Raw genomic sequence first — 22,229 nt, forward strand, 5'->3', positions numbered from 1 at the left:
TAACATTTTGGGGTTCTTTAATGATTAAAGTTATATCCAGTGCACACTGGACAATTTACATTCAGTGTATCTTTCCACTTCAGTCACAGCAGTCTGCCCACTTTACCAGGACCAGAAAAAGAGCCTACTGCCAAATTGAGAAGGCTTCAGCTCTCCTTCAATGGGTGGATTTGGCTCTGGTCTAGGTCTAGAGTGATAGGGATTCTCAGGTATAGGACGGTCTGTCTTCACTTTCGTAACCTGGAGAGAAGAAAGAAAAAATTACACAACTTCTCACAGCATTTAACAGAAAAGCGAGATTTCAGACAAAACTTAAAGGAAGAACTACCATGAAGTACCAAAAGGCACACGTTGTTGATCTGATAAGAGCTCCTATCTCTACAGTACTACTAAAAAAACAAACAAAAAAAAGAGGGGAGGGGAATTTCACTCATAACTACAGAGTAGTTTTACATGTGTGTGATCTTCACTCCTAAAGGAAAGGTCTCTGTGCCAGGAAAAGCAAAAAGTAAGGGTAAGCATCATTGTGTAAGAAAAGTGCAAGTCTCCTGGGATAGCAAGCCTGGAGAATGCTGAGAGGATCCCGACTTCTGTTAAGTCCACAAGGTTCCAGTGTTGGGTTCATGAATCATCTTCTGGCCAGGAAAAGGGTTTGAGACCTGGTCTGGACAAAACATCCATAAAAAGGGAGAGAAGAATCTGGCAATCTGATCAAAAAGTTATGAAGTTACCTTAGAGAGCTCTCCCAGATCAGGTCTCACCCAACCCAACTTCTCCAGCACACAGTTATCAAATACTGCCTGCTGCTTTCTGCATCGGCGGAGCTCCTGTAAGTTGGTGTAGTCAATGCACGTCCAGTACTCAGTAAATGGCTCTGCACAGTGCATCTTAACCTTCCTGTAAGAGATCACAGACAGAAAATCATTAGCCAGTGCTTCAATTTTAATGCTTTTCTCTCTTACTCATTCAAACCTCAACTTGTGATAAAGTGTTTTTTGTAGTTTTAAGTTCTCAGGAACATTTAAAGTCTTCAGAAAACTCAGTATTTGAAGCGTCATTAAACAGAACTCGATACCAACACCAGTAAAAATTGTGTCATTGTAGCTACATAAGGATAGCAATAACTTAACTAATATGTGGAAGGTATTCTTACTAGGTAGATGTACACAACTCCTCCATATGAGATCCCGGTTTTGCCAAATAAATTATCCTACATTATACAATGCTCTAATGCTTCCAAATTAATTTGATACCTTAAGCTCAAGAAGACATTCTTAGAACAGAGGCTTCTGATTAGTAGCTGCTAGACTGGAAGCGGGCATGCTTTGAGCTAATCAAACTTGGCCTTTTACTAATAACTTGAGAACATGATACTGACACACACCTTGGACCTGCATTTTTGGTCAGAAGAGGTCAATGGTGTATCTACTCAAGCTTTCACAATAGGTTGCCCATGAAACAGAGACGGCAGACAAGGAACACAAAGTTTGGGTTTGTTTCCTGCACTTCACAGTAAGTCGTAAGGTGCAGCTGCAAGCCTTCCACCTCCCTGCGCTCCTTTGCTAACATGACAAAGGCCTAGGCCTCTCGCTCTGGGAAAGAAGCCATAGAGCTTCCTGCAAAAGGATAAATTCACATATAAATAAACAAAGCCAAACGGCCACGGCCTCAATCCCCAAGAGTTAAAAGTTTAAGAAGCAAGAATAAAGACTTCAAAGGCCACAACGGCGTTTTTACTTCAACCCAGTGCCTGGCAGCACACCGCACAGCCGGGCCCGCAGCTCCCCCGACACCGCCACCCTCGGGCGGCCGGGCCTGCCGGGCCCCGCTCACCTGAAGAAGTCGAGGGCGCACTGGTTGACCTGGCGGCCCTCCCGCAGGCACCTCCGCGGGTCCTTCTCCTCCCAGCGGCATAGCATGAACTCCTTGTTGGGGCGGTCGCACTGCGCGCCGTAGTGGTGGGCCGCGGCCTTCAGCACGGCCGAGCTGACTCGCACCTACAGCGGGGGCAGAGCGGCGATGGGGATGGCCGCCTCGGCCCCGGCCCGCCGCGCTGCCCCGCAGGGAGAGGGCTCGGCGGCGGCGGCCGCTCACTCACCTCCTGCACGTCGAGCTCCTCCAGGGAGGGCACCTGCAGAGAGCCGGGCATGGCGCCGCCGCTCTCCTTGAGCTCCCCTCAGCGCCCGCCCGCCATCGCGCAGGCGCCGCCGGCAGGGGGCGGGAGCGCGCAGGCGCGCAGGCGGCGGGCGCAGGCGTTGCCATGGTGACGCGGCCGCGCCGTCGGGCCGGGCCGGGCCGCCATGGAGGCGTTGGGCGGCCGGTACTGCGGGGGCATCGTGCGCGGCAGGTGGGCCCGGCGGGGCGCGGGGGCGCGGGGCTGCCCGCCGCCCCCCGCCTGACCGCCCTATCCCTTCCAGGATGGAGGGACAGGGCTCCTACACGCTGCCGACGGGCACCGAGTACCGGGGAGCGCTGAGGGACGGGATGTTCGACGGTGAGGGAGAGCTGCTCTTCCCCAACGGCGGCAGATACCGGGCGGTCTGGCACCGCGGGGTGCCCACGCAGGTACCCCGGGCGGGGGAGCTCACCCCAGGGGCCTCTGCCGCTGCGGAGCGGCCTTGCCTGGAGGCCATGCTGTAGGGGAAGCGCTGGGGCGAACGATGTGGATCTGTGAGCCAAGCCAATCTTTCATCCCCTCAGCGGCATCTTGCACCCCAGTGTGTGAGGGGAGGGCTGCTTGAGTGCTCGAGGTGGCAACTTGTACCCCAGTGTGTGAGGGGAAGGCTACGTGAGGTGGCATCTTGCACCCCAACATGTGAGGGGAAGGCTACGTGAGGTGGCATCTCACACCATGATGTGCAAGGGGAGCTCACTGCTCGAGGCTGGGCATCCCGCAGACACTGTTCCCAACACTACTTAGACCTCAGCTGCACCACGCACTCGCTCCACTCACCTAACGCGCGGTTCTGGCAGCGGCAATGCTAGCCTTGTTTGTACTCAATCCATCCATCACGTTTATTAACTCTGTGCTTGAACATGTTTTGCAGGGGAAATACACTTTTGCAGATGGTCTTGAATACAAAGATAAAAAATGGCATTACTGTGATGGCTACGACAGAAGATTTTATACAGAAATCTGTTCTGGTCTTAAAACACCAGGTACTGAACTGCGTTTGCGATCCTAAGAGTCTGGAAGGAATTATACTAACAACTTTGCTTAAGAAAGATTAATTCAGCTACATGACTAACATGGAGCAGAACTGCTCTGGCTAATTTCAGGACCTGACCATACGACGCTGCCAGAAGAATGCTGACACCACCTTCCACCAGCGCAGTGTAGCACAGCGTGCAGCATTGCGTCCTCAGTGTGGTCTCTTCTGGAGTGATGACCTGCAGGACAGGCCTTTGTTATCTACAGCTTTTGATATCCTGATTAACCCTTTTATACATTTCACCTTCACTGCATTAGCAGTGTGCTTTTAATATAGAGAAGTTGAGCAAAAGCAATTAGTTTACATCCAGGACATCAAATAAAGTTTGAATGTCTGCCCCATGAGCTTTTTAGTAGATTGCAAAATAAACATTTGTGTCCAGTCTATATTTTTGCTAAATACTTTTATAATACTATAACTTGTCTGTAGTCAAAAGGTGGAAAGATTTATAAGGAACAAGTGAGTAAAATACGTAATGTAATACATAAACTACTCTTCTTTATACACTGAATATTTTAGTGATGACATGTAGTTCTATGAGGCCAGCAAGACTCTCCTGGCCCCATTTTTGGAGTTTGGGGGCATATTTGTAACGTTAGCTTAGTGGGGTGAATCACAGCTTAGTGGGTTGAATCACAGGACCATGACTGAGGAAATCAAAGTGACATTTTTATTGTACACTTTTTGTGCATGCATTTTTCCATTTTTAATTTCTCCATCTACAAAATTGACAAAATGTTTATAAAATTTATCTTAACTGCATTGTTTTTATAGCAAATGCCATAGAGAGTAATATTTGTTAGTTTTCTTGATCAAAGGCACAAATAAAAAAAAAAAAGCCGAATTAAAGAAAATTTTTTTTTTTTTTTCCTTCAGGCATTTCTCAGCTTACAAATCTGGATCCTCACAAAAAAATCCCGGACTGTTGTTACGACTGTGGTAATGGATTCTATAATCCTGAAACCTAAGTTATTGTTGAGTACAAACTCAGGTATCATTAACTTCTTCTACAAGGTAAACTAAGATGAGTTTATTTGTCATATCTTCTAGGATGTGTGATTAAAGCCAAAACATTTTAAAAAATCCATGATTTGGTTCTGTTATTACTAAGCTAAAATATTTTCTACTTGTTTATTTTTATCAGCGATTTATGTATCCCCGGGGTTGTATAAATCATATTTTGCAAAATTACAATGGAAGTATTCCCAAGCAGATAGGAATAAATATATTTTATTACCATTTGGTATGTTAATCTCAGAAAAACCTTCAATCTCTTCCATTATGATCTCAAGTATGGGAGTGGTTGTAAGGTGTACATCATTGATTCTGAAAGCTACTAAACTCTGTGTTGTGAACCAGCAAAGTGCTTAAGTATGTGCTTATCTCTACATGTTAGAATAGTCCATTTTATTGAAATGAGTCTTAGGGCTATGTTTAAACAGCCCTTGCTGAACAAGGAACTTTCTTGTCACCTTGGAGAGCTGTGCTTTGAGTCTGGCAAATACTGGGTCTCATAGATAAGTCCCCAAATTTATAAGCCTTAGGGAAAATCAGTTCTCATCAAGCCAAAGGAGAAACTTTTCAAGCTAAAAAACACACAGAAGATCCCCAGATAGTTGACACTGGGATAATTCAAAAAATCTAACCTGACCTGAAACAAATGCTTTGTGTTCTGACTATTTAACCTTTTTAGTGTGGATTTTTTTAAAATGAAAATTATTTTTGAAAGCAACCACCCACCTCATTTTTTTCCTCAAAAAATGTCCAAATTTCAAAACCTGTTTTTTCTAGAAGAAAGAACATTTCATTTTCAATGTGCCACAGCTTAACAGTTTTGTTGCTTTGAAACTCCATTTTTCAGCAGATTTACTATTTGTTGAAAAAAAATTCTGCTCAGTTCTACTTTCAAGAGCTTTTATAAGTATGCACTGTGATATTGGAGGAGGGAAGTGAAGGGAGGGTTAAATGAATTGGAGATACCATCTGCTATAAAATATACCCTATGATACATGGCCTGTTTTATAAACGTTGAATAAAAACTGATCTAGATTATTACAAATGGCATTGATCCAAAATACTGGAATGCGGTGGGCCTACTGATGAGGAAGATAAGCAACATGCTTTCCAAAAACACAGGAACCTACACAGATTAGTACAGGAGGGAACGCCTTGGAATTCAATTTATTGTTTTTTAATCTGTTCTTTGAACTCATTGTCCTTTATGACATTTATCTCAAACCCTACAAATTATATCAATCAATATTCACTAACCAGGCCAGTGCAGCGTGCAGTCTGATGGAGTCGTCGGAGATGTGCTTTGTGTGGCTGTTCCATTGAGAGCCCTGTACACAAAGTTAAACTTGTTGATGTGAGTGTGAAGAAGGAATGTGTCATGTAGGCCAGACCCTTCCTCTCAAGAACATGAACACAATTGAAAAACCCGGCACTTGTTCAACATCAGAGGAACTCTTACCGCCCCAGGAGAGATGATTCAGGGCACAAGGCCACTGCAGTAAAGAAAAAAAAAAAAAAGAAAAAAGAAAAAAAAACCAGCTGTAAGCAGAAGAAACTGAGGAAGAGGCTGGGAGGACAGGGAACAGATCCAGAATTACTCCATTATAGGGTGGGCAGGAAGGAGCAGGAAAACCTCCAGGCTTCCAGCCAAGTCTTGAAAGCATCAAAAGCAGATGGTAGGAAGCATTCAGGAAGTTCTTACAACAGCTTGACAGGTTTACCAAAATGACACTATCTTCCTCGGGTCTGGCAGCAGGCTTTCAGAATACTCCAGTTCTCACCTTTCACCCTGGGCCTATTATGAAGCAATTTCTGATTGTTTCTCGGCTGTTTGTGAAAGAAGGCAAGGAAGCATACAGCCTTGGCACTCCAGACTGGCAGCATCCAGGTACCGTTCCAGAAAAGAAGAAAATAGATGCCATTTGAAACTATCAAGTTTGCTTCCACCACTTCTTTGTCAAGACGAGTGGATGTAGAGTACTGCAGAGATCCTGTTAAATTTGGCAAGCTTTGCATTTCACTAACGTGGAGGTCTGATACTCGTTTACTTAAAGAGTTCTTACTGTTAGAGCAGTGCAAAGGCCCATCATGAAAACATAATCAGGCCCAGGGAATGAAATGACAGCAACAGTTTTGTTATACGTTTTTATCTAGCAAAGTTTTCCAAATTCTCATTACAATCTTGCAGTTATTACTCTGTCCCTAAACCTCTGTTTCCTCGGGGATGCTCAAATTTCTCTTGATTCTCCATATGTTCTTCAATCTTTTCTTTTTTCCAGTATTGCGAAGTACGCAAAATTGGACACATAAATAAGAAGGGGAATGCTCATTTGTAAGAAGATACACTGTTTATTTTGAATAGATACTGGGACTAGACTCCTGTTTCAACTAAGAGTATTACTTTTTCCCCTTTTTTTTCCCAGAAATAGGACTTCTGGCACCTTTGTAATAGAGTTTGGTCAATAGAAAGATGGGAATATTTCCCAGTTTTTCAGTGAAAAGTAGAAAATGCATGTTGTTATGTTTAATGCAAAGCAGGGAGGTACAGGAAAGCTGTGACATTCAGGCTTTAGGACCACCGAATATTGGAGAAGCCCATAGCTTTCAAAAAGAAAATACCATCAAAAATAGACATTTTGTTATACTGAGATGGAAACGATGATAGGACATTGCCTGGGTCACCTCTCTTGATAAAAAGCAAAGATAATTCTGATGAAAATTGCCTTGTTTCTCCTGTGGTTCTCCCAAGGATGCATTAAATAATGAAAAACATGCTTTTGCTCTTTGTAATATGAGAATATTTGTGCTACTATTTTCATATTCCATCTCCAGGTTTAATTAGTATGTGTATGGTGCATAGGATAGCTTTCTATACTGCAGTATTACCTGAAATATATACATCTCTTCATATAACATCAAGACCAGGAAGGCACAAAGCCTGCCTTTGCACTAAAAGCTCAGTCAGGTAACTGAATTAAAATGTATGTTATTAAGAGCAGGGTTAGGCCCAGAAAACCAGGACAAGTGTCTTACTAAGAGGAGAGGTTTTGGTGTTGCAGCAATCCCAAACCAGCCAGCAATCAGCTTAGGATTTCTACAAGTCTGAAAGTCTTGAAAAAGCAGCAGGAAAAATCCTGCTGCTTGAGGAATCATTATGAGCTTGAAAAGGTCAAGATTCAAGAACATTATTTTATTACAGTTTAGAAAAGTCTGGGTTAGAACATCTGAGGTTCCTTGGTTGTGAGGCTGACCCAACTCCACAGGCAAGAGTGCAAAGCCATTTTAATTCTAAGCCTTACTAATTACAAACTTAAAGTTTCCTCACATTGTTACCTTGGGATGAAGGTTCTCACGTTCGGTCTGAAAGAATTTAGAAGAAAAAATTTTTGGAAGGTTGACAGCAATGCGTTCATCCATTTCAGCTTTATCCAAGTATGCAAAAATCCATGCGATAGATCTCCTACATTTAGACCTTTTTTGTCTTACAACTCTGATCTGACTTGCTCCAAGAACTTTTTGGGAAATGTAGACTTTGACTTGTCTGAAAAACGTAGTTGAGAAGCAGAGCCATAACCACTCAATAATTACGCAGAGTAATATTTCTGTACCTACCCTCATGTACCCCAAATACATGCAGATGTTTGCGTGCTCTTTCTCATAAACTACTGGAGAATTGGGTGTGGGATGAGGAGCTGGCAATTTTTCAGGCCTGGAGTATTTCTGGAAGAAAGACAGCAAGTTTAACTTAAAGTCGACTGTGGTGCAGGAAAAAAGATTGACTGCACTTAGGGATCAAGCACAGAGCTTTATTCCCTGTTCTTCTTTGAAATTGCCCATTCTGATGATGGAGGGAGTGGATGAACAGTCTGATTCCAGGCTAGTCCCTAGTCATTGCCTAAGAATGTAAGAGTTGTTTTGGCAGATGCCCTTAGCGATGGAGAGGAAAGCCCCAGCAATACACATACAGAGGGAATATAGTATTTTTGTTCACATGAATTTAGCTTCCCATAGATTTAAATGTCTACTTATAACGCAGGACCATTTAATCTTTTGTACATTTGTTTCCTTTTTATTTGACTTAAGATACTGAATTTAGATGAGGTTTAGTTCCTACATATTGAAACTCTTAAAAGCTCTTCAAATAATTGTTCTTTGGATACTTGTTAAGCTAAAGAAATCAGTTTTGATCGGCAGTAAAAGTTCATGCTATTTTAAGTGCAATGCTATAGCTATTTTCTGTTGTATATTTAATCATTTTGAATTATATGTCATGTAAAAGATTTTAGCTCTGGGGCATTTGCCAGATGGCTGATTCTGCATTTCACACAACAAAAGAAATAATGTTTGTGTAAAGCTCTTAAAAATAGTTGGTAATCAGTATATTCTACAACGAATAGGATCCAGACCTGTTTGGAAAAAAAAAACAGCTTTTGCAGAAATTAATTTAGAGGATTTGGTCTCTACCTCTGGGCTCTGAACAAAACAAATTGTGTCTATTGTTTGCTGATTTTTTGACATTTAACAAGTTAACTGAATTGTAAATTTTACTCATTTTTATGTTAAATGCCATTTATTGCAATCCATTGATCTTTTTCTCTTTACTTTGGCTGGCAAACTTATTTCTGAAAACAGGGCTTTGTAAAACAGAGAACCAATACTACTCTCCATTTACACAAGTAGAGCATACAAATGTGAGTAGCCCTTTGCTTTTCATGCAACAGCTGGAGGGCTTGTCCTTTTTACTGCTATCTCCTCTTTCTGGCCTCTTTGATTCATATTCCTCCAAAACAACACTACAAAAAATATTTTCTCTCTCTGCCACGCACTCAGCTGTTTTCTTTGCCCACGAGGCTCTACACAGGTCTGTACAAATTCACCTTTTGGTCTCATCTCCTCCATCTCTGATATACTTGTGTCTCTCGTCCCGGACATAGGTTTTTTGCCTCCATTCAAGTTTTCTGATACTTGCTTTCCAGACTCACTGCTTCTATAATAGTTAGAAGATTTGGAAAATATTACATTAAGAGGGAGGTTAGAAATTGTATTGTAGCTCTTTCATCTGGATCTCCTAGTATCACCCATCTATCTCTTCCCATTTTTTAGTTAGATGGCTTTTGTCCTGATCTGAGAGGTTTGGACCTAAATGATCTCCAATGCTTAACAAATAAATCAGTTGAGCAGAAAAATCTTAGAAGGAGGAAAGGCAGAACATAAGTAACAAACTGGGGACTGCTGAGTGGGCAAGGCAAATGAATGAGTATCGAAGTGAAGATGACAGAAGGAAATTGAGTCGTGTTTTAATGTAAGAAGATCCCAGGCATCTAAGAGTAGCTTCATGTCTATTCTGCCTCTACCCTAAACACTTTTTTAAATATTGGACCAATTGTCCAACCCATCATATGCTCTTTTCAGATCTTCTATATAGGAGTGTGTTAAGATCAGGCACATTTTGAATGCCATGGAGAAAGGCATACTTATTGCGGCTTTCTCAGTGTCAAAGGCTGCTCAGGTGACAGAGGTAGCTGGAGATTTCTAATTCATATAACCAAGAAAATATTTTTAGATTAAATTTGGCTTACACGTTTTAATATAAAATACCTTCCATTCAGTAAAATAGATTATGAACCAACATGATTCAAATTCAAGACTATAGCCAACACTGATAATATTAATATATGCATTGTGATGTAAGTTACTACAGTAATTTCAGTAGCTGTAGCTTTTGCAGATACATTGTTCCTTGTGGTTTCCTGGTCTTCGAATACTTATCATTTTGAAAACTGTGGAAGTTTCAGTTCCAAATAGTGGCATGCCAAGAATAACAACTTTGTGTGCTAGCCATCCTATTGTAACTCCATTAAATAGGTTATACACAAGTCTTATAGGCACCTATATTCAACTATACAGTTTGCGTGAAAACAAGTTTTACAAGAGGTGGAAAGTTCATTTGAGGGCCATTTTGGAATTACAGTAATTAAAAGTAAATGGAAGGGTGAGAATTTGTGGGTGGAAGCAAAGGTTAATTGAAAACATATTTTCCATTTTCTTGCCAGCCTTGATGTTGGTGGGGTCAGGTGCAGTAAGGAAAGTGGTGCTAGGGACCCAGAGCAGGCAGTGGAAATGGAAGGGGTGTGCCAGGCAGAATCCATGGCTGAGATGCTATCAACATGCGATTGTAATTGTGTAGTGGAAGAACATGATAAACTGCACTGCGGGTGATGGGAGGAGTCAGGCATGTGAAAGAATTAAATGATATTGTTGTTTACAATGGTCTGTGTGGGCTTGGCCCCGTGCAAACAGAGGAAACTCAGCTCTTGGTCAAGGATTGTCTGTTGTAAACAGACCCTCTTACAAGCCCTAGTCATGGCAAGCTGCTCTTAGCACATGGCTGTGTCTGCGAGTACGCTGGAGCTGTGAGCCTCTCTGATGTGGGCACACACCAGGGCACATCTACTTCCCTCCTTGCTTGCGTGGCCTTTAACAGAGTAAAATGAAGGAATAATGCCCGCTCGTGCCTGGTCTCAGCTTGCCTTTGGGCAGAGGAGGGAACCAAGGATCTGAATTTTGGAGTGCATTGGTGCATCAGGCCTCCAGTGCTGACAAAGTCTTTAAGATACCAGGAACACATACAACTACGAAGTGCCATCTGAAGACCTAACACAGAGTCAGAAAAGGTTTTTGAGGTGAACAATGTAGCTTCTTTCCCTGTGTAAGCCACTAAGTATTCTAATTTCAGTGCAGTACATCTTCCTGCACACCTCTAGGTGGTTTCCTGGGAAAGCATTGGTGAAGAGGGCAAAGCCGGAAGCCTACACGACAATACTGCTGTTTGCTGACATTCTCCACTCTGCATCATGGCGGACACCTAAGCATGCAGAGTCCTAGGAAGTCTCTCACAGCTGAGGTTTCCATAAGTAACACAGAAATGCAATAGTTAGAAACAAGTAATTCCAAACTTTGCAATATGCATTTAATATATGATGATTAAATGCACCTAAATTACAGTGTATTTTCAAGTCATCCCTTGGAAGCACCCTGAAGCAAGCCCACCCTGAATTTTCAGCTGTTTCTAATCCTATTTGAGAGATAAATCTGGAGCATGTAGTTGGGGAAGTCTCTTCTGCCACTACTTTTAGACTGAACATTGAAAATTAGACAAGTGGTTTCATTTTGCAGAGATGCTGAGCAGAAATCCACTGATTTGAGTTGGCTGCAGTTTGAGCTCACCGTGGAATACACCTAACAGCATTTTTGACAGACACCTGTTTGAACTTTGCTGGCATTTGGAGCTTCCCCTAAAGCCACCCAAAACCAGGAAGAACGTTGCAAAGCAGTATTTGTTGAGAAGAACTAATTTTGAAATGGATTACTTACAGGAGCACAGTACGACCAACAGATTTAGTTGGGTCTGATTTGCCTAAGACGACTGTATCCAAACTGACCTGTTGACTGTGTAGACAGTGTCCAACAGTAGACCAGTAGGACTTGCACCCCCGGTTAATTATCTACTGTGGGCAGATGCTGTTTCTGGGGATCAGTCGTGCAGGTGACTACCAGGGTTGGCTCCATTTGCCTCTGCCTGCTTAATGAAAACAGCCTGAATTAATTACAAAAATAAAAGAGAAGCAATCCCAGTTTGGGCTGGCTGAGGATCTGATGCACAATATTCAAAATACATTTTGTGGGCACTAGAAAAATTACCTTATTTTTGATCAAGACACAAGAAAATAATTCAGAATAATTGGTCATATATGCTAACAGCTCACCCATTAAGATCTCTCACTAATCTCTCTCTGTTTCAAGATTTCAATGATATGACATGATAATAATCATTATATTTCACTAATTTTGGAAAAAATAACTTGTTAACATTTACTAACTGAACCGGGATGCACCAGATTGCAATAAAATTTTCAGACAAAGCTTTTTTCTTTACCTTCGAATATCAACATGGTTAGTCCTGTTTCAGCAAAGTCTGTTCCATGAATGTTTATTCTACTGAGGAAAATCTAAAAAAATGGATAAACTTTTAAAGATAAATATACTGACAGAAAATTCAGCACACAACATGAAGAACCCCATACTACCTAATTGTGCACAGGGTGATAATTTACCACTGATTAAAGAGTTTGTATTTTTTTCAAATCTTTTTTAAAGGGAAAATTACTTCTGAAGGTGAAGATGTGCTTAGACAATCATATTAACATATTCAAACAATTGCAATTTGCAAAATAGTAATTACAACTCACTATCTGGTAGCATTAATCAAACTTCAAGGTTTAATTCCATTTTAAATATTGATGAAATGTGATTCTCCAATCTAACCCTGGTGTTGCAGGGTTATGGAAGCAGCCAGTGACAGAAAAAGAGGAACGTGTAGTTAACAAGCAGCTGCCACAAAGAAGGATCGGCATCTGTGATTTAAATTGTTAGCTGCACAGTCAGGTAGAGTGTAAAAAGGGTAGTCAAGAGGCTGTTAAGTCCATTGCTGCCAATTACTAACAATCAGGGAGGAGCTTTAAGACTTGTTCAGTACAATAAACCCAGTTTGTCTTGTTTCAGGGGTTACTACTGAAGAGGTTGCAGCTGCACTGATTCAAATAGCCCTAAAACTACAGTAATTATCAACCAGTCTTCTTTAGTGTAGCAAAAGTATGTTTTACCATAGCTTAACTCTTTACATTCTAATATTTCCTCTTCTCACATAGCTAGCCCTGGAGCCATTCTTATCTCTGGGTTTGTGGTTCTTCTCCCAGTGCTGGATCAATTCTTTCATTTCCCCTTACCTAGACCAAGGACCAGTAGCATGGTATGCTGGGTCGGATGGCAGTTCTGGGGATTTGCTTTCGGTTATTTTTTGGAATACACATTTAGTCATTACATCTGTTTTTCCTTTTCATATACAAAGTTGAAATTCATATAGCTCATTCAGTTTTTACATCTGATGAGGATTACATACAAGTTAAGCAGAGCTTATGAACACGTATTTAATTTGCATGGGATCAGATCACTGCATGAACCAAGACATTTTGGAATGGGTCCGGGGAGGCTAAAATCTTCAGGGCAACCAGCCCTGCATGCTTCCCTAGGAGACCATGAAAACCCAGAGTGCAGAAGGAAACAATCTAGACAAACCAAGGATATGTTGGAAACCTGTTCTATGAAGCCAAGTTAGCATCTGCCTTTCTTGGTGCTTATACCCTTGATGCTCAGCTAAGTGAGTGCTGTAGATTTCTCACTAGGAAGGCAGGCTGATTATTTCTAGTACTCAGGTGAGCCACTTATAACTGTACACAAATAAGAGGTAAATAGTAGTGATGTATAGCATATGTAAGTTTTGTTTATTCCTTCACCGCGGCAGAAATAGACCAAGTTTCATTTCTTGCAATTACTACAAGCTCTGATAAATTATTATTATTATTATTTTTAGTTAAGGCGATTCCAATTAAAATCACAGAGCTACCCAGGCTGGACAGTATCTGTTATAGCCGAGGCTCACGTGATCACATCATTACCATGCTGGAACACCTAGTGCATAGAACAAAAGCCAGCACATTGATTATGGCTTTGCTGTTGTTTTTAAGAAAGCTTAAGGACCACATTTGCATTCCTGCTGCAGCCCTCAGTGGAATCTCTGCCTCTGTACAGATTGCGTGGTCTTTAAGCAAGCTCATCTTTTTAATTTCCCTTTTAACATATTTTTCAGCATTTTTTTTCTCCTCGTTTATACCCAGATATGTGCCATTTACAGGGTATTTCCTTATGGACCTATGGATTCATAGGCACAGGGAATAAAGAAAGAGATCATGTCAGTGAAACACAGAAAGAGCTGGACTTAGCTATCCTGTCCAAAAGGTAACCATTTTTCAGCCATTAAAGCGAGGCTACAGGCTGAGCTGTGGAACAATGGCAACACAAGTGTGTTCTCCAACCCATTCACAGACCCAGGGTGCTGCTCAAAGGTGGGTGCTCACCACCAAAACTGAGCTTTGCAAGCCAGCACCCTCGAGTGAGAAATGAGGAGAGGGTCAGTAGGCACAAGCAAGCACTTTGTCTGGAAACCAGTGACCGTACGCAAAAAGCAGACTGGAGCGCAGGCTCTTAGCTAAAACCTCCTGTGAGCTACCAGCCTTTCTGATCACCGTCTGTCAGGGGTGGCAGATGAGTGCTGCCGTTCAGACAAGGGATAAATGCCTTGGCACATGCTTTCCTTAAGCCGTCTTTTACTAGGATGCCAATGGAGCTGTGTGTGAGCAGCACCCTACGAGAAGCAAGGGCATGCACTCAACTCACACGGCCAGGGATGAGAAAAAGGGGAGGCTAGCATGAAAAAACAAAAGGAAGAAAAAAAAGAAAGACAAAGCTGACCTGATTCAAACCCCACTGCAATCAAGAAGATTAAGCCCCCAAGCCTGAAGACTTGTGCAGACCCCGTTTGTCACATACCCTTCAGAGAACTCTCACTTCTTAGATTAGCCCAACTCCATTCCCAGGACCTTCCTACCGTTGCATTTCAAATGCTACTATGTCGCTTTAACTTAAAGGTATAGTTCCACAGTCAAAAGATCTCTGTGAAGATTTGACTCCTTACATGCAACACGCTTTCTCGATCTTTTTTGACCTACCGAAGCAGGGCCCTCAGCTGTGCAGGGCAGCTGTGTAAATAAATGGGATTTTGTGCTATGCCAAGCGATGGTCACGGTACCGGGATTACAGCCCCCTCAGCTCCATCCTTCTCACAATCACCTATTCTTTCAGGTATTCTTTTCAGGCTGCTATAAACCCCTTAAAATTTAGATGGAGGCAGGTTACAAACACACATCACAAGCAGCTAATCTGAATTTGTTAAGACAGTGATAAACACAAGAAGCAGCTCTAATATATTTCATTTATATAAAAATAAACACAGGTATTGTTTTAAGTAATGCTTTGATTTTTTTCAAGGCTTTTTGAAGTTTGTTTTTCCTGGTCTACTACATAGTTCTCTTTTCCCCTACACAAACACAAAAGAACTGCAGAACAGTTTTTGGAGACAAGACTATTTAAATCCTTAGAATTAAGAAGCCACAATTTAACATTTACCAAGTTATTTTTTTGTAATCATACACAAAATTTATATTCAAACTTTGCTGGACAGTTGTTTTTCCCTACATTGTCTCTGATTTTTTTCTTTCCTCACTGTCATTATGCTCTGAGACTAAATATGACAGACGTGAATACTAACAAGGGACACAGAAGATGGTCTAAAATAGGTCTGTCAGCCACTATATCACCTTATCAATACCTGCCATAACATGCATTTCAAAAAGAGCATTGAAAGAAAAGCTGGAGGACAAGAACCTAGGGTTTGACTATATATTTTTCTTTACCTTCACTTTTTATAAACCGACAAGCAACACAGACATAGTATTTAAAAAACATGTATCTTCATTTCTGATAGTTTCAACATATCTCCTGCACACCACCTGCCAAAAAGTAAAAAAAATAAAATCTATACATGTAAATCTCATCGTTCCATCCAAGCTAATCTTATCAAACAGACAAATAATCAGAGTCATTGCCACAGATCCAGTACCCCTGCCCTGACAAATTCCCACACAACAGCACACAATCCTTTAAAGAAACAAACAAAAATGTGTTCTAAGAGATTCCAGTGGCTAAAAATGGATTTATTTCTCAAAGGAAAAATTGCTTGTTTGAGCTGGACCCTAGTGATGCAAAGAGCAGATCTGACCTGGCGATATTTGGCGTTCTCTTTATCTCCCTTTTAGATGATGATGAGCATGAATGGATCATTCGGACCTGCTGGAAAGCTTGGGATGAAACAATTGAACATAAACCAAAAGCACGAAAAGTTTTTACTAGACGATAATATTTCAAAGCAAGTAATCTGATTCACAATAAATCTAATTTGTCCTCGTGGATTTGTCTCACCCTTTCCCTCTACAGGAATATAATCTTTTTGTCATCTCTGTCAGCACAAACAAAAATGGAAATAATCATTTAATCAGTCATGCTGAGAAAAAGCCATGGAAAAAAAGCTGACTGTACTCACAATAATATTCCTGAGAGGTGTGTAGTGTAGTATATATAAACGTTATTAAGCCTGAAAACAATTTGTTAAAAAGAGTGCCTCAGATTCAGTGTTGAAGTCATTCAAATCCATCTTAATCAACATTATTTTCCCAGATTTTAGTTAGCTGTCCTGGTGAATTCCTTTCCTCTCTTTTTGCTCAGTACTTTGATATTGATTGATCATTGTAATAATGTACACCAGAGGTATTCTTTAATGACTGGTTTGCTAACTAGGAAATTATATCCATTTACTACGAACATTTGTTGAACTCTCCTGAAGCCAGAGTTTAACAAAATAATAAAAGAGGAAAACTGGGTGGGTTGCTGCTTGATTAGTAAGCCAGAAAGTATTTAAAAATAAAATAAAATGGAATTACATCATTTTCTGGATGTAAGTGCCAGCACTTCTACTTGCATTAACTTTATTTATTACACAAATAAGACATTTACAAAGCACAACATTAAAAGTATGTAACAAAACAGACATTGGTTTTACAAAAAAGTGCTTACAATTTAGTTTTACTTTTTTAAAATAAATATTAGTCTTGACTGTCCACTCATTCAGAGAAATTTTTTTTAACCATTGTAGCCAAGACATGCAGAATTGCAACATGCTACAACAAAATGATTGGTGGATGAAATAAAACTCATGTGTCTATAGTTGGCATCCTACAGATATATCACTGATAGTAGTGCAGGATTGGTTCCCACTCCCCTGTCCCAACTAGTAAGTTGTGTAAGCACCTTTAGCTCGGACATTGGGGTTCACCAGCATGAGCCAAAAAAAAAGAAAAAAAAAGAATTGGTAATAAAACTGTAAACCATTCCACTTTCAGACCCTAGCCATATTTAGTTACTTTAATAAACTTGAGTGAAAAGCATTTCACTGACTATCTTTGTTGGGTTTTGTCTGCAAAAGGTTTTGTAAAAAGCAACTGGAAAAGTTTAATACATGGAGTCTGCATTGCTGCACCAGAACCCATTTGACAATTACTGAATAAACTAAGAAAATCAGAATTATTTTTATTTTATTTTTTTTCAATCTACAGACAGGAGATGAATGCAAATGACCTGAGATAAGGTTTGGTTCAGTGGCAACAGTCAGTGTGAAATATGTTGTGAAACAATGTATTGAATAAATTAGAGGATTTCTTACATTCTTGGTACAGTTGAGTATTTTCCATACACATAATTAGCTCTAAAACTGCACAAGCTGAATTGCTTCCAGTTTTTGCAAACAATTTGGGCTTAATATAAACAGAGCGTGATTTCTGAATTAGCAAAGCCGCTCCTGGCTACTTATGGGGGAGAATGCCCTGGAGCACGGTCTGTGCGGGGCACTTTGCCCCACAGGTAGTGGTGAGTCCGCTGCAGAGAAGCACCTACACTCCCTCGGCCTCTGCTTTGCACTTGGTCCTGCCAGCGGTGTCAGGTACAAAAACTTTGATATCCAGTACATTTCACAAGTGGGGTGGTTTTGATCAGTAACTAAGTTGATATTTAGCAGATACATATTTAAGAGTTTCCCTTTCATTGCACTGCCGAGACAGAAGAGAAATGCATCAAACCATTTTCTCCCTCAACAAAACAGTTGTGGAAATCTCAAGTACTGTGAGATGTCAGGTTAAGTTACAGCCTGAAGTCTCTCCTTCAGTCTTAAACGAAATAACTACCCATTTGTTTATGGCACTAATTCCACAACTAAATGATCGTTAGGATGCGCGAGCACAAACGGAGAAGTCAGGCTCCGGTGACCCTGCTGACCAGCACCAGCATCTAAAGGCTGTTGCACGCAGACACAGCGATCCACCTCAACCTTGCGATTACCAACACTCCACCAACGGCCAACAAAGGGAACGCTCGTCCTTCACTCATTGCTATGGAAAGGACAAAAGTGACTGCAAGGGGTGCAACCCAAGGGGACACCTCTGCAGCGGTGGTTCCAGTCAGGTCAGGCACGCAGCAGTGCCTTGTCACTGGCTACACACTGGAAATGGTTATTTGCACGCCAGGAGGCAACAATAATACTTTGCAGACTTAGTTTCCTCTCTCCTTTCAAATATTATTTTAAATTGGGGATAGAGCTGCTAGCTGCTGGCTGCCATTAGACAGAACACTGGCCTAACTGTCCAAGGAATTACCATCACACTCTCTCTCTGAATATTTTTTTTTCATGTATATATATACACACACACACACAGAGGTATGTGTGTGTGTACATATTTGTTCCAACAAATATCAATGCATGCTTGTACTCAGTTACTTCTCAAAGCAAGAGATTTTGGTGGCCACCTCAGCAGACATGCACATCTCCTTCGGCCGTTCCCCGGGCGGTCGGAGCGGCGAGCCTCCAGCCTCGCAGTTAGCTGGAGCTGCGTGGCCAGCCGGCAGTGTCACACGGAGCTCGGGGGCACAGGCAGGGGAAGGCTTGCTGCGCGTGCGATACGGACTGGCCAAACCCGTGGGATGGCTGCCCACCCGGCCGATGTTGGAGATTGATCCAGGATCTCCCAGAAAGAAAAATACATGTATCTACAGTTTGAATTAAAAACAAGTTATGCAATGGATGGATTCCTGTCTTCCATTCCTCAGGCACAGTTCAGTCACACTACGCACTAACTGTGGCTCATAGTAGGCTTTCACATTCTTGGAAACGTGGCCTCACAGACACTTAGCAGCAAGACAAACCCATGTGCTTGCATGGAGAGAGGTTTCGTTACAAGACCTGCTCTTGGCTTGGTGCAAACTGAGAAGGGCTGGCAAAGGTTACTTGTTTACTTTTTGTTGTTACCGTCAATGAAGGATTATTTCAGAGTTTTTTTCCTGATTTGGGGCCAGGCTGCTGAGCACTTCCTTTGCTGTTGCAAGAGCCCTGTGGTGCCTGCCCCACTGGCAGCAGTCCTCCTGGGCTGTGCCTTTGTCCGAGGACTTGGCAGGAGCAGCAGCCATACTCCAGCAAGGGAGAACAGCAGGAGGGCAGAGGGAATCAGAGCGATGCTGCCAGGTAAAGGAACGTGCCATCACCTTGCTGTCCACTCAGCTAGCCACTGCTCCTGCTGGCCTTGCTGTGGTTTTCGCCTTTTTAAGTGGTCTCCAGTTTCTACCCCACTGTTTCCACTGACTGAATTTGGGTCCACAACAGGGCAGAACATTTCTATACCTTTACAGCCAGCTTCCATTGAGGATTTCCCAGTCCCAGAGTATGGAGTCTCTGAGAGTTTTGTGTAGGTACATTCTGAAATCACCCATTTGTGATGCGATATGACTTCAAGGAAATAAAAGTAGCTTGTTAATAAAGAACACGAGTAAAAAAATAAAAAAATAAAAAAGATTTGGCAGGTGGCTGTGAGAGGAGAGAGATGCAGTGTTCTAAGAACAAGTCAGCAATCAGAAACTTCAGGGTGCTAAACCTGGCTCTGCCACCAACCCCCACGGTTCCTCTCAGTTTAGGACATCTCAGTTTCCCCTCCTATAAAACGGGGGGAAAAACACTAAGGTTCACTTACCTTAGAGTGATCAAACGACATGTGATTCTAAAGCACTTTGAGGAGGAAGAAAAACTGCCTATTTCCAGCTGGCATCGTGTTTTCCACTTAGTGGAGTCTCAGCTACCCGCGAGTTTGGCTCAGGAAGGTCTGTGTATATATCAAGTTGCTGAGCCAAAAAGCCCATTTCAGATTTCACACATGCAAGTGGAAATAAGGAGGGATGTCCGGGAACCGACAGCGCTTCACTGGTGCAAAAAGAGAATCAGGCCAAACCACGTAAATTCCTCCTTTCTTTACGTTCACAGAGGTGATCATCGACCCCCCCCCCCCCCCCCGAGACTCAGCATGTTCTGGTTTGCTCATATTCCCATGGGTTTGAGAGCAAGATTTGCAAGCACAGTAGAGTCATTAATTTTGACTGTGTCTGGCATTGCCTTGGAGATACTCATGGTCATTCTACAAGTCCACAAGAAACAAGTGAAAAATGTAACTCTGCACTCAACACACACATACACAGAGTGTTGCTGGAGAAATAATAGTGGATGATAGATGCTGGTCAATGGAAATAACTGAGAATGCTGGATCTGAGTTTCTCCTGCATGAGTGATAACAGTTGCCTTGGGCTGGACGCTGTGTTTCAGCGGCTGAGGGGCAGTGGTGCTGGTAGCGCCATGGGCAGATGAGGAAGAGTTCGCGCCGTCAGTACTGAAAGAGGATGACCTAGTGGGAAAAACGTGAATCGAGCGTTAGCTGCTTTCAGAGACAGACAGCCCTCACAATGGAAATGTGTTTTCTGCCCCGCTATGGCAGCCGCTTCCCTGCAGGAAATCCCTCTCCAGAGCCACTGCCTGCCCAGGAGCCACCAGCCCTGCCCGTGGCATGGAGCCGGCGGGGGACGGCACACGCCACAGCCACAGAGCCCGAGCGGGAGGTAACGGGACCATTGCAGCACACAGCCCGGGAGAGGTCCCTCAGGCACACCGTTAGCTGAGAAACCGTATTGTACCGGGCAATGCACCGAGACCGGCATTTTATGTATTTGTTCTGTGACATGGCAGCTACCAAGACAGATGAAGGTCATTACCAAGTCTTGACTCTATCCCCCTCACTCGCTGATCAGCACAGGCTTCCCTCCAGCCGCTGCACCTCGCTGCCCTGCACACAGAACATCTGTCCTCGCCATGGTCGGGGGAGCAGCCGCTGAGCGGGTCACAACACTGTTCACCCCAGCCGCTGCGCTGGGTGCCCCAAAAGGAGCAAGGGGTGCCCCACTTGCGGAGCGGAACAGGGACTTTGCATTTACATGTGTTTTCCCAGGATCTCAGCTATCTCTGCTTTTAAAAAATTTTGGATGTTGAAAAAGCAGCTGCTTCAGGTTTCAGGAATTCAACATGCAGGTGACTATTTGAAAAAGGAGCTGGTTGGGGGGTGTAGCGCTGTGTCCTGAGAACTCAGTTCTGCAACAGCTGCGGGCAAGTAACTGCATTTAAATCACAGGAGCTACTTGCTGCAGTGAAGTTTCTCTGAATGACAGCACCAGGACCATATAATATTTTCTGAACACTCTCCAGCTTGCTAAATGGTAGCATTTAGACTAAAAAAGTCACTTTGCTGTGCCCCTGCTTGTGCTTATCGAAACAGAACTCAATAAGCTACCATTGCTGCATGGACTAGAGTGAGACTGGAAAAGAGAGATGCTGAGAACTTCTAACAGTAAAGACAAAAGCTAAAACCAGTTCAGGTTGCCAAAGGCTCAGTGTTTCCTCAAAATGAAGTCACTTAAATCGGGATCTTAAATTAAATCTTATAAGCCAGAAGTCTTGCCCCCAAATAAGCTGTGAGTTAGAACAGACAGATGCTTTAAGCACTGAACAGAAAAACACCAACATACGACACTGTTTCCTGGCCAGACATTGTGAAATAACATTCCCACTTCAGATACTGTAACAGCCACTTGTTATTTTTTTAAGCAATACTGGAATCCCCAAGAAATGAATCTTTCTTACTAACTCATGGAAAACTGGGAAGTTAGCCCATGCTAGAGGTGCCCCCTGCTCCACTGTTAACAGCCCGTGGCTGTAACACTGATCACACGTGCAGGTGGCTGGGGAGCGGAGCAGGACGGAGCTCACTGCACACAGTGAGGAGAGACCACAGAGAGAGTTCGGGCGGGAGGATGTCAAAAGCCTTCAGCGAATGCAGGCACAGCATCCCAGCACATCACAACAACGAGGGGTATTTAGTGAAGAACAAAGTGATGCCATTTTGACCAACACTTGCTACGTCAATCTAGGGCCACCAAAATTAAGAAAAGACACATGAGTGGGTGGCAGCTGCCAGAGATCATGGAGGAGCAGTGATGCTGACAAGAGACAGCAGTGGCAATGATGTTACACAAAAATCTTTGCTAAAGTTGAGGTTTGGCCCCGAAGCCTGAAAC

General features: G+C 42.5%; 3 protein-coding genes across 3 annotated transcripts in view; 1 reads left to right on the plus strand and 2 right to left on the minus strand.

Moving 5' to 3' along the window:
* Positions 1-2,249, minus strand: NDUFA8 (NADH:ubiquinone oxidoreductase subunit A8). Its single transcript, XM_040606909.1, has 4 exons — positions 2,099-2,249; positions 1,834-1,997; positions 732-897; positions 1-240 (listed from the first exon to the last, which is right to left on the minus strand). Exons 1-4 carry the CDS (start codon positions 2,147-2,149, stop codon positions 103-105), a joined length of 519 nt encoding a protein of 172 aa, XP_040462843.1. The 5' UTR covers positions 2,150-2,249; the 3' UTR covers positions 1-102.
* Positions 2,250-19,622, plus strand: MORN5 (MORN repeat containing 5). Its single transcript, XM_040606911.1, has 5 exons — positions 2,250-2,347; positions 2,418-2,565; positions 3,048-3,159; positions 4,089-4,226; positions 15,998-19,622. Exons 1-4 carry the CDS (start codon positions 2,301-2,303, stop codon positions 4,178-4,180), a joined length of 399 nt encoding a protein of 132 aa, XP_040462845.1. The 5' UTR covers positions 2,250-2,300; the 3' UTR covers positions 4,181-4,226; positions 15,998-19,622.
* The window catches only part of LHX6 (LIM homeobox 6), an 18,341-nt gene continuing 12,818 nt past the window's right edge, over positions 16,707-22,229 (minus strand). The window contains exon 9 of the mRNA XM_040606910.1: positions 16,707-20,509. Coding sequence (XP_040462844.1) covers positions 20,489-20,509 — 21 coding nt within the window. The 3' untranslated portion in view covers positions 16,707-20,488. The remainder of the gene's footprint in view (positions 20,510-22,229) is intronic.

Source organism: Falco naumanni, chromosome 9, assembly GCF_017639655.2.
Source record: "Falco naumanni isolate bFalNau1 chromosome 9, bFalNau1.pat, whole genome shotgun sequence".
Taxonomy (NCBI): Eukaryota; Metazoa; Chordata; class Aves; order Falconiformes; family Falconidae; genus Falco; species Falco naumanni.

Coding starts and splice junctions, on each gene's coding strand:
- MORN5 (XM_040606911.1), top strand. CDS start 2,301: ATGGAGGCGTTGGGCGGCCGGTACTGCGGGGGCATCGTGCGCGGCAG. Junction 2,348..2,417: donor GGGGGCATCGTGCGCGGCAG/GTGGGCCCGGCG, acceptor TATCCCTTCCAG/GATGGAGGGACAGGGCTCCT. Junction 2,566..3,047: donor ACCGCGGGGTGCCCACGCAG/GTACCCCGGGCG, acceptor CATGTTTTGCAG/GGGAAATACACTTTTGCAGA.
- NDUFA8 (XM_040606909.1), bottom strand. CDS start 2,149: ATGCCCGGCTCTCTGCAGGTGCCCTCCCTGGAGGAGCTCGACGTGCAG. Junction 1,998..2,098: donor AGGAGCTCGACGTGCAGGAG/GTGAGTGAGCGG, acceptor CCCCCGCTGTAG/GTGCGAGTCAGCTCGGCCGT. Junction 241..731: donor ATCTGGGAGAGCTCTCTAAG/GTAACTTCATAA, acceptor TCTTCTCTCCAG/GTTACGAAAGTGAAGACAGA.